The sequence below is a fragment of the Pristis pectinata genome, chromosome 34, assembly GCF_009764475.1.
Source record: "Pristis pectinata isolate sPriPec2 chromosome 34, sPriPec2.1.pri, whole genome shotgun sequence".
Taxonomy (NCBI): Eukaryota; Metazoa; Chordata; class Chondrichthyes; order Rhinopristiformes; family Pristidae; genus Pristis; species Pristis pectinata.
Window position 1 is genome coordinate 2,438,311 of NC_067438.1, and position 12,598 is coordinate 2,450,908.

Genomic DNA, 12,598 nt, shown 5'->3' on the forward strand with positions numbered 1-12,598 from the left:
ATCTGGTTACATAGAAGCAGGAGGAGGCCACTCAAACTCCTAGAGACTGTTTGCTGTTCAATTATAAGGCAGCTGACCTGAGTATTACCTCCATTGCTCCACCTCCCTTGATACAACATAAATCCACTTCATCCCAAAAGCATCCACCACCTTTTGCAGAAGAGTTTCAGTTGCCTGCCACACAATCAGTGCTCCCTGATTTTATTCCTAGCTAAGACCTAGCTTTAAGATTAACTCCTTTTGTTCCAGAACCCCCAAAAAGGGGAAGGCAACATCCATCATCAAAGATCCCCACCATCTGGGCTGTGCCGTCTTCTTCCAGCTACCATCGAGGAGGAGGTACAGAAGCCTGAAGTCCCACACCACCAGGTTCAGAAACAGCTACTTCCCTTCAACCATTCGGTTCTTGAACCCTAATCACTAGAGTTTAGCGACACTATGACCACTTTGCACCAAAATGGACTTTGTTTTGTTTTTGTTCTAACTATGTTCTTTCTTGTAAAAGTTGTGTACAATTTATATATATATGTTTTTCTTGTGAATGCTGCTTATCTGATGCTATGTGTCTGTGATGCTGCTGCAAGCATGTTTTTCATTGCACCTGTGCATACGTGTACTTGCGCAGATGACAATAAACTCGACTTTGACCTTGAGTTTCTCTTTATCTACCCTTTAATCACCTGGGTTAAATGAGCCCTTTATCTGCTGTACTCACACACGTGCAACTCTTCCATCATAACTCTCTTCATTTTGTCTTTCTGGCTGCCTTCAAATTCAATGCTGCACTTCAAAATTGCCAATAAACGAAAAATAAGTTGGTCTAATAAAAGTAAACGACCAGCACGGCATGATAAAACTTTTGGAGCTTGAATGTTGGTATTGGTAGGCCCACTAAATGCTGATTCAGTTGCTGGTTTCTGCAAGCTAAGTGGTCTGATTTGCTGAGCTAGCAGCAATGCAAAGTGAACACAGAAGGATAGACAGGAAGATGAAAAAAATAAATCAGTCAGCAGTCCAAAGCAGGCACATGCAGTAGGATGTGTTGAGTGCTCCTTTCATTACCACACTGTGTTTGCTCTCAAATTGTGTCTTCATTTGTAAGCGGGCAATGAATGAAAAAGCTACCTGGAGCCCAGGACCTGAGTGATGTCTTGCTTCCAGCAGAGAAGCCAGTCTCCTCTCGCATTCCCTGATGTTGAAATAAATGAAGCAGAGCTGGGTGTTCGTCAAGGAACAAAATCCATCGGTTGCGTTGCATTGCCTGCATCAGTTAACTTATGGGGATAATTCATCAGTATTTCAATGTAAAAAATCAACTAGATAAAGAGGTTGCTGAGTCCATTTAAAATGGTCAGCCAGGGAAACAATAAGCAACTTGCTATAGCTCTGGAACATCCAGTTCAACTGGATGTTCCAGAGACAGAAGCTATACAGTTAGTCCAACCCACTCCCGATCTTTCCTCATTACCTTGCAAACTTTGCCCTTACAACCCATTAAACAGTTCCCTTTAAACATCATTATTTAATCTGCTCCCTCTACCCTTTCAGGCATGCACTATCAGCTCACGGCATATACAAAACTTTTTTCCTCATCTCCCCTCTTTGCTCTTTATGCCTATATCCTCTTGTCACTAAATGACTTTCTGCTGCTGGAAATGCTCAGTTCAGCCCAATACTATCAAACACCATAAAACCTCCCGCGCCCTCCCTCCCTCCCTACCCTCCACCCGCCCCCCTGCCACCCCCCCCCCCCCCCAACCTGGCTCCAAGGAGGACTTCAGGACTTCTCTGGTAACCAAAGACCCTCATCCCTGGTATTGCATAATGGTCAAGTTCCTCTATAACCGTTATGGGGCTAAATAGCAAATCCTCAGAGATTGTTCTGCCATTTGGCAAGGATACATGTAGTACACTTGTGCAATATCTTGTCACATCCAATGCTCCGACCAAGATGTTGTGCTTTGCGAGGTTCTCATTGGCCCACATGAGACGTACATCTGTGTTCACATTGATCTTTAAAACAGATTGCAGTTAGATTTCAGACTTAACGTGCAGTTCATATTTGAGTTCAACATACAGGTCGCTTCCTGTGTAATATTTATATTGTTTTACTAGAAACTAGGGGTTCAAATTGATAATCACAACAATGTTCAGGCTACATACTCACTCTTTAAAGCAAACGATGCAACCATTAGCTGTTTCCACATTCAAGGGTTTGTACGAGATTCATTCCTCCCTACTGCATTACCCTCAGCGTCCGAGTCAGAGGATTAGGAGTTCCAATCCAATCAAAGACTTGAGAACATAACACAGTGTGCTGCATTGCTGGAGGTACCAGTGAGACATAACAGGTGATGACTGTTACACAGTCACAGGGAGAGATACAACAATGGAAAGAGTCCGTGCCAGCCATTAATCAGCCATGTTTGCACTAATCCTATCCATTCTATTCTCCCCCACTTTCCCATCCCCCCCCCCCCCCCCCCCCCCAGATTCCACACTCATTTACACATCAGGACTAACCAATGGTGACCAATTAAACTACCAATCCACACATTTTTAGGTTGTAGGAGGAAACCAGAACACCCGGGGAAACCCATGTGGTCACAGGGAGAATGTGCCAACAGCACACAGACAGCACCAGAGGTCAGGAGCAAACCCAGATCCCTGCAGCTGTGATACAGTGAATCTACTAGCTGCACCACTGTGAGAAACAGCAGTCTAAATCTCAGAGTATCATGGCCAGTATTTATTCTTTCACTGGAACAAAAAAACCTGTATTGTCTGCTCATTATCAAATTCCTGTTAGTGGCAGGCGATGTGTAAAAATTGGCTGTCATGTTTCTTTTATTACAGTTGTGAGTATCCTTCCAAACATCATGGGATGTCCCTGGAATCAAACAAGAAGTTTGAGAAATCCAGGCAATACATTCACTTTTTAGTCTTTGCACCCTGAACATCCTACTGAGATGGCAGACTAACAATCTGCACTGGTAGTAAGCCAGGCTTCCTCATGCAGATGGCTCTAGTCTTTAATTGGAATGCTTGAGATCTGCGTCTTTGACATAGGGGTGTGGCATCCTGATCCTGTAGCCTCAAATACTGGTTAGCACCAAATGCTCAATAGCACTCCACCCTCATTGAAATGTTGTTTCACTGGCTCTTGGAGTAGCTCAGCATGCAGTCATGTTCCTGCATCATAGCCTTTATCTCCTTCTACAGGGGATGTGCTGAGATTAGTCAAGAGAAATTTTCTGTAGAGCTTTGGTTCCTCCCTAAGACTGGTTACCAGTTGTACCAGATACACATGCTACTGGAGTGGATGTGACCGTATCCATTCGTTTGGAGCTGTAAATTCAATATCATCAAGTGGTCCGCCTTGCAACTGTTTGTCAGTGGACCTGAGGCATGGATTTCAGATTGGGATCTAATAAAATGCTGCAGCAATCCCCTCAGCTGCTAGTGGTTTCAGCGTTCAGAATATCATACATGTAGGAGCATGCCTGCGGAGCCCGATATCTAATTTGACAACTGCGTCTCTTGTGAACTAAATGGGATCCTGTGTTGTTTTCCCATGTGGTCCTTACACTTCTGAAGGCAAAACAATAAGAAAAAAAATGCCAAGGTTGGATCCAAGTCACTTCGCTGCTTTATTTTACAGCATGCAATTAGACAGAGGAGCTATAATGCCACATTTCCATTGTTATCCCATCATTATACCACACCCTTTACAAGTAATGGTCCAAAAATAATGCTGTTACACTTTCTCACTTGAGTGTGCTGCTATGAGCAGTTAAGCAAAATGGAGTGGTATTGAACGTTTCCACCCCAGCCTCGGGTGACAGTATTGGGTGTGCCACTGTCACTTTTGTCCTGCATTTACAGCCAAACAGGACCAAAATCCTCCCAATACCTTGTTAATGTGGTGATTTGTACCAATGGAGAAATATTCAAGATTATTATTTTATGCCACATATTTTTCAATGGCCTCCTTGTTTAGTCAGTTTTAACAAATATATTTTGACTTTAAAAAAATCAGCTTTTACAGGCAACTGTCTCCAATGCTTTCTGTGCAAAAATCCTTAACATCACAGACATCATGTCAGATACTGGCTGAGTAGCACAGAGACAGCACAGGTGCTGTAACTTTCTTATAAATTGTTATAAATCTACCTATATTGCTTTATTCATGTCAATCATTGCACTGTTTCCCCTCACCTAAACTATCTTTAAAGAAAACCACTGCCTTTGCTTTTATTCAGCCAATATGTATCCAACCACCATGTGATTCCCTCCAGAGAATACCCCAGGGGATAAGAACACAACAAACTGCGGAAGATGTAGCAAAACCTTAAATAGAAAGGAAACAGTGCACAGCCGTCCCTATTCACTCCATGATAAATCACAGCATATTTAATCAATAGATTTAAAAGAGGAGAATTGATAAGTTTCAAGGTGGTTGTATCAAATTCATGCTTATTTCATTAATATGTGCAAATTTAAGCATCCAGCACATCCCTATCTTGGACCCCAACCCTATCAGATCCATGACTCTTGTGCTTTAAGTGTTATTTTTATGATTACAACAAGGACTTCACTTTAAAAGTGCTGTAGCGTACTTGGGGACATCCAATTAAATATGTGAAGTGCTATATATAAATGCAAGTCAATCTTCCCTTTCTGCTCAGTCGCACAGATGGAAATTGAGACATTCCCCTTCTTCAGTCCTGTGGTCCATGTTACTCTAAACAGAATAGAGGCAAGGTCGGCTTCCTTCTGTGCAAAAGCATTTTAATAATACATATATAGTCAGGGTCTTACATGGAGCCCATGGGTAGCATTAGTGAATTAGAAATGGAACATCACAGCTACATCACAAGGCCGGCTTCATTTGAAGCTGTGGTCAAAACTCAGTGGATGGCCCACTTCCTCTGTCCTGCAACTCATAACAAAGTCACACGTTGTTAATACAGCACCATAGAGAAGACCTTCACCCTGTCGTTCAGGGCAGTGTGGAGGGAAGAGACCCATTTGAATGTTTGATTCTGACACTGGGCATTTAGCTGGGTGAATTGTTTAAGTCCTTAGCATTGTCATCTTTCCACCCTCAAATGAAATGTAAAATTATGTCCAAAACCTACATTTTTACTCTACATTTATCATTGTGTTCAGCATTCAATTCTGGGCAGCAAATAAAACTGAGACACAGGAATGACAGATGATGCTAGAAGTCTGGTTGCCTATGTTTGCTTAATTGCTTATGTAGATATTAAACCTTGAACAAAATCATCAAAAGAAGAATCAAAGACTCCACAGTAACCACTGTGTGACAGTTACACGTTTCTCTTTCCTACCTTTTTGTTGTGCCAGCGCAGTATGAGAAGCAGGGCCGTGGTGAGGAGCACAGCGACGGTACTGATTAGCAAGCAGAAAGCCCAGAAGAAGCTCTTCAGATACTGGCTCAGGTAGAGGTGGAAGGTGGAGAACAGGCAGCACCAGGTGGCCAGGTAGAATACCTAATTGATCAACAGATGACACTGTAAGAGCATGCTTCCTGTGTGCTCCAACTGAGTACCTCCAATTTCTGCCTCTTGTGCATCCCTGGTTTTCTTTATCTCAACAAAGGCAGCCCTGCTATAACCCCTGGAATTCTCTTTCTACATCTCGTTGCCTCACTCTCTCTCTCTCTCTCTCCCATCCTTTGGGACGCTCTTTAAAACCCACATCTTTGAACAAATACTCTTAAAATCACCGAACGTCACACCCAAAATTCCAATAAACTTCTGCAGATGCACCGTTGAAAGTATCGTGACTGGTTGCATCATGGCCTGATACAGCAATTCCAATGCACAGGAACACAAGAGGCTGCAGAGAGTAGTGGACACAGCCCGGTTCATCATGGGCAGAGCCCTCCCCACCGCTGACAGCACCTACAGGAGGTGCTGCCTTAAGAAGGTGACATCTATCATCAAGGATCCCTGCCATCCAGGTCACACCCTCTTCTTGCTGCTACCGTCGGGCAGGAGGTACAGAAGCCTGAAGTCCCACACCACCAGGATCAGGAACAGCTACTTTCCTACAACCATCAGGTTCTTAAACTGACCTGCACAACCCTCACCCTACCTCAGCATCGAAACACTATGGACCACCTCTTGCATTACCATGGACTTGTCTCTGATTGTTTTTTTTGGACTAATGTCTTGTCTTTTTCTTCACTGTCTGGTACAATTTATGTTCTGTGTATTGTCTGAATCTACGTGCCTGTGATGCTGCTGTTTTTCATTGTACCTGTACCTCACCGTACTTGTGCATATACCGGTAAACTCGACTCGATTTGACAAGCTTTGGGTGACTAGTCCCAGTGTATGGATTTGTCGAGGTTAACTTTTATTGCAAGATTCTTACAGCAGTTGAATAGATTATTCATTTATTCACAAAAGTCTCATCAGTGTCCTTGATTATATAACTTTATCTTTCACCTCAATTTAAAAAAGGATGGACAAGAAGATTTGCAATTTTATTAATGTAAAATGTCTTACCTTGTTACTCCCTAACACTTTTTGTCTCTTTATCAGGTTGAAACACTACTTACTTCCAGATAGGTATACTTGTGGAGAGAGATTATATTATTCTGTTGAACGCTAAGTAGGATAAAATTTTCCCAAAAGTTAGGCTTAAGGCTGTTATAACACCTGGATATTTTAGATGCTGCAATATACTTTGCATGACAAGTGATTCATGGGCAGAACATAAGAAGTAGTAGCAGAACAAATAGGTGGGGATATACTTGACCTCTTGGTTCCAAATAAGCAGACTATAGGATAGATACAGGGCTTAAGGTCATAAAGAGGCCACCGGCCCTATAGGAATGCAGGGAGAAGTGACAGCTTTGTGAATACATATCATCCCTGGAGAAAACGTGACTACTATTTATAAGACTATTGAGTACAAATGATACTTGAATGGATTTGATACTGATTGATTGGTTGAATGAGAGGCATGACATTATGATTGCCTACCCACCAGGGGCAAGGGTCTCAAGTCCACTTGGTCAAAAAGTAACAGTTAAATGTTTGTACACTGGTCAATAAGATGCTTCTCTAAGTTGTGTAGCCTTAGAAATGGACAATACACGTCCTGTGTAAGTATACTTAGGGTATAATAATCATTTTCAACTCATCCTGAAATTCTTTGTCTCTGTGACTCCCTTGTACGTGCCTGAACAAAGGAACTAGAGTTTCGACTAATTACTGTTGGGGTGTAAAGGATTACTCCCACAACACAAAGTTCCTCAATCTAGCTCCTGAATAATCCGGCTTCAATTTCAGGGGTGTGTTGATTATTCTAAACTCTCTAGCAGCATTAATTTTATTTTGAGAGGCACCCCCAAATCCCCTCCCTCTCTACCCACTATAAGGAGAACAGCAATGGGGAGAGTTCAAGAGATCCCTCTCGTGATTCAGTAGTGTTGGCCACACTGTAGGAATGTAGCAGGTCCTGTCCTCTCAGCTGACTGAAATTCTCCACAGGGTTTGGTGATGTAGAAACTACCCTGTTCTGGGATGTTTTAAACTTAATCAACTGGAAAAGGATTTACTTACTGGGGCGAGCAGCATCAGGAAGCCACTGGAACTGAAGTACATGTATCTTCTTACTTCTGAGCTCATCAGTGATGCTTGAATGGGCAGCTTGTAATCTTCCGGTGGAATCTGTGCGGTGTGAAAATAATCCTGAAGTGAATCAACCTTTAACTTGTCCATGACTTTCCCCAAATTTGCACTGTCTTTCGTCCATCACACTGCAAACTGATCTACATTGGCTCTTGATGGATGTTGCCCGATAAAAAAATTCTCATGCTTTCGTTCAGATCCTCCAATGGCCTTCCCTCCTCTGTATCGTAATGTCCTCTTGGACAACAGACCTCTTTGCACTCCTCTTATTCTGGCTTTTTGCACATATCCAGATTTCTTACTCTACCACAGGTACCATACCTTCACCGCCTTGTGCCCCTACTTCTGCAATTCCATTCCTAAATCCCCCTCACTGTCTCTACCCCCATTCACCAATTTCAATACTTTAGCTGTTGTCCACACAATTCAACAGCTGTTCTAATGATCACCTTACATGTTGGTATTAAATTTTGTTTTATAAAGCTCCTGTAACGCATCTTGGGATATTGTACCACATTACAGATGATCCATAAGTGCCCCGTTACAGTACAGTCAACAGGATCAATAAACAAGGAGAAATCTGGAGTGGGAGCTTTGAAAAGAGATGAGTTTCTGTGCTTGTGAGTTTCACCTTGCAAGAGTCTAAAAGAGGCACATTTGCAAATTGTCACTAGTTGATCGGCTAATTGACAGCAGCAAATAAAAGGAAGGTAGGTATAAGCGGATCGGCCATTGATGGAGTGGGCTAGGTTTAGAGTGGAGCACTTCAGGCTTTGGCGAGAGGAGATGGAGGTTAAGGTAAGTCTCTGGTAAGTTTCTATCTTTCTTTGATTTTTCCTTTAGTGTCAGGCTAGAGTAGTGAGAATGGCTCCAGGGTCAGCTGTGTGTTCATATTCTGAGATGTGGGAGTTCTGGGAGACCTCCAGTCTCCCTGATAACTACATCTGCAAGAGGTGCATCCAGCTGCAGCTTCTTATAGTCCGTGTTAGGGAACTGGAGCTGCAGCTGGATGACCTTTGGCTCCGATGGGAGAAAGAGGAGTTCATAGATCAGAACCTCAGGCGGCAGGTAACTGGGTGACTGTCAGGAGAAGGAAGAAGAACAGGCAGGTAGTGCAGGGTATTCTTGCGGGCAGGTTTGCCGTAGCTGTTGGGGAGGGTTTAAACTAGTTTGGCAGGGGGGTGCGAACCTGAGTGACAGGTCAGAGGTTGGTGCATTTAGTGTACAAGTAGATGCAGAGTGTAGGAAGACTGTGAGGAAGGACAGGCAGTTGAAAGGGCAAAATTGCAGCCAGTTGGATGGGCTGAAGGGTGTAATGTGAGAAGTATCAGGAACAAAGGTGATGAACTTAGAGCTGGGTAAGTACATGGAACTACGACGTTGTGGCCATTACAGAGACTTGGCTGTCACAAGGGCAAGAATGGCTGCTGGATACTCCGGGGTTTAGATGTTTCAAAAAGGACAGGGGCGGAGGTGAAAGATGTGGGGGGGGGGGGGGGGGGGGTGGCTTTGCTGATCAGGGACAGTGTCACAGCTGTAGAAAGGGAGGATGACCTGGAGGGATCATCTACTGAGTCAGTCTGGGTGAAAGTCAGAAACAGGAAGGGAGCGATCACTCTATTGGGAGTATTCTACAGACCGCGCCCCCCCCCAACAGCAGTAGAGACACTGAGGAGCAGATCGGGAGGCAGATTGGAGAGGTGCAAATATAACAGGGTTGTTGTCATGGGTGATTTCACCTTCCCCAATATTGATTGGCACCTCTTTAGTGTAAAAGGGATAGATGGGGCAGAGTTTGTAAGGTGTATCCAGGAAGAATTCCTGACACAGTATGTGGACAGGCTGAATAGAGGAGAGGCCATACTGGACCTGGTACTAGGCAATGAGCCTGATCAGGTTTCAGATCTCTCGGCGGGAGACCATTTTGGAGACAGTGACAACAACTCCTTGACCTTTACCATAGCCTTGGAGAGGGATAGGAGCAGATGAAATGGTTAAATATTTACTGAAGAAGGGTCCTGACCCGAAACGTTGACCACCTGCTTTTCTCCACGGATGCTGCCTGGCCTGCTGAGTCCCTCCAGCATCATCGTGTTTTTCATCTAGATTCCAGCATCTGCAGTCCTTTATTTCTCTAGGAAAGTATTTAATTGGGGGAGGGGGATTTATGATGCTATTAGGCAGGAACCTGGGAGTGTAAATTGGGATTAGATGTACTTGGGAACTGCGCAACAGAAATGTTTAGGGAGTACTTGCATGGGGTTCTGGATAGGTTTGTCCCATTGAGGCAGGGTAAGGATGGTAGAGTGAAGGAACCGTGGTTGACAAGAGATGTAGAATATGTTGTCAAGGAAGAAAGAAGCTTACCTAAGGTTTAGAAAGCAAAGATCAGACAGGGCTCAGGAGAGTTACAAGGGGCAGGCACGGTAATGCAACGGTTAGCGTAACGCTATTATAGCACCAGCAACCTGGGTTCAATTCCGGCCACTGTCTGTAAGGAGCTTGTACATTCTCCCCGTGTCTGTGTGGGTTTCCTCCCACTTTCCAAAGACGTACGGGTTAGGAAGTTGTGGGAATGCTATGTTAGCACCGGAAGCCTGGCGACACTTGCAGGCTGCCCCCAGAACACTCTACACAAAAGATGCATTTCACTGTGTGTTTCAATGTACTTGTGACTAATAAAGAAACCTTAACTTAATCTTAGGTAGCCAGGAGGGAGCTTGAATGGACTTAGGAGAGCTAGAAGGGGGCATGAGAAGGCCTTGGCGAGTAGGATTAAGGAAAACCCCAAGGCATTCTACACGTATGTGAAGAATAGGAGGATGAATAGAGCGAGGGTAGGACCGATCAGGGATAAAAGAGGACACATGTGCCTGGAGTCGGAAGAGGTAGGGGAAGCCCTTAATAAATAATTTGTTTCAGTATTCACCAGTGAGAGAGGCCTTGACATTTGTAAGGATGGCGTACAACAGGCTAATACACTAGCGCATGTCGATGTGAAGAAAGATGATGTGCTGGAACTCTTGAAAAACATTAGGATAAATAAGTCACCAGGGCTGGATGGGATATATCCAAGGTTATTACGGGAAGTGAGGGGAGAGATTGCTGTGCCCTTGACAATGATCTTGGCGTCCTCACTAGTCACAGGAGTAGTGCCAGATGATTGGAGGGTGGCAAATGTTGTTCCTTTGTTCAAGAAAGGGAGTAGGGATAAGCCTGGGAATTACAGACCAGTGAGTCTTACTTCAGTGGTGGGCAAATTACTGGAGAAGGTTCTTAGAGACAGGATTTATGGGCATTTAGAGAAGCATAGGCTGATTAAGGACAGTCAGCATGGCTTTTTGAGGGGCAGGTCGTGCCTCATTAGCCTGATTGAATTCTTTGAGGATGTGACAAAGCACACTGATGAAGGTAGAGCAGCAGATGTGGTGTACATGGATTTAATAAGTCGTTTGATAAGGAGGCATGGGATCCAGGGAAACTTGGCTGTGTGGATTCAGAATTGGCTCGCCCATAGAAGACAGAGAGTGGTTATAGATGGAGCGTATTCTGCCTGGAGGTCAGTGACCCGTGGTGTTCTGCAGGGATCTGTTCTGAAGCCCCTGCTCTTTGTGATTTTTATAAATGACTTGGACGACAATGTGGAAGGATGGGTTTGTAAGTTTGCTGATGACACGAAGGTTGGTGGTGTTGTGGATAGTGTAGAAGGTTGCAGTAGGTTACAAGGGGACATTGATAGGATGCAGAGCTGGGCTGAGAAGTGGCAGATGGAGCTCAACCTAGAAAAGTGTGAAGTGATACACTTTGGAAGGTCGAATTTGAAGGCAGAGTACAAGGTTAATGGTAGAACTCCTAGCAGTGTGGAGGAACAGAGGGATCTTGGTGTCCACGTCCATAGATCCCTCAAGGTTGCCGCGCAGGTTGATAGGGTTATTAAGAAGGTGTACAGTGTGTTGGCCTTCATTAATCGGGGTATTGAGTTTAAGAGCCGTGAGGTAATGTTGCAGCTCTATAAAACCCTGGTTGGACTATTGTGTTTAGTTCTGGTCGCCTCATTATAGGAAGGATGTGGAAGCTTTAGAGAGGGTGCAGAGGAGATTTACCAGGATGTTGCCTGGATTGGAGAGCATGTCTTATGAGGATAGGTTGAGTGAGCTCGGGCTTTTCTCTTTGGAGAGAAGGAGGATGAGAGGTGACTTTATAGAGGTGCACAAGATGATAAGAGGCATAGATCGAGTGGTCAGTCAAAACTTTTTCCCAGGGCAAAAATGGCTAACACAAGGGGACTTAATTTTAAGGTGATTGGAGGAAGACATAAGGGGGATGTCAGAGGTAAGTTTTTTTTTTTACACAGAGAGTGGTGGATGCATAGAACGCACTGCTGGCAGAGGTGGTGGAGGCAGATACATTAGGGACATTTAAGAGACTCTTAGATAGATATATGAATGATAGAAAAATAGGGGGCTATGTGGGAGGGAAGGGTTAGATAGATCTTAGAGCAGGATAAAATGTCGGCACAACATCGTGGGCCGAAGGGCCTGTACTGTGCTGTAGTGTTCTATGTTCTAAAGTGAAATTCAGCACAAATCACATGGCAGAAGTGAACTCAAAAACATATTGTGATGCAACATTTCACAGTTCTCTTGTGGAATAAGCCAGGTGAGGGATCAGGTTACATTTGGAATTGACTCGGTAACACACTGTGTTCAGACAGCAACCTCTTGAAAGGAACTGGGCCTCTGCTGAAGGTTTCTTACATGTTTTGTTCCTCTGACCTTCCCACAGCCAACCAAGCATTTCTGCAAGTGTATGAGTTCAGCTGCAGGACAGTGGTTTCTTATTCGACCTGCACTTTTTGGAGAAGTATTTATCCACACTTTCATGTCAAGACCAAGTCCAGAATCAGGAACTGAATATCTTAGCGGTGA

General features: G+C 44.1%; 1 protein-coding gene across 7 annotated transcripts in view; it reads right to left on the bottom strand.

The window, feature by feature from the left end:
* LOC127586073 (transmembrane protein 268) overlaps positions 1-12,598 on the bottom strand; it is a 46,733-nt gene that overhangs the window by 10,677 nt on the left and 23,458 nt on the right. For all 7 annotated transcript variants that reach the window (XR_007958625.1, XR_007958624.1, XM_052043875.1 and 4 more), the window contains 4 exons: positions 7,602-7,709; positions 5,355-5,516; positions 1,903-2,013; positions 1,126-1,215 (listed from right to left, as the gene is read on the bottom strand). Coding sequence is in view for 5 of the 7 variants with exons in the window: in XM_052043875.1 (XP_051899835.1) it covers positions 1,126-1,215; positions 1,903-2,013; positions 5,355-5,516; positions 7,602-7,709 (471 nt within the window). In the remaining 2 variants the exon portion in view is untranslated. The remainder of the gene's footprint in view (positions 1-1,125; positions 1,216-1,902; positions 2,014-5,354; positions 5,517-7,601; positions 7,710-12,598) is intronic.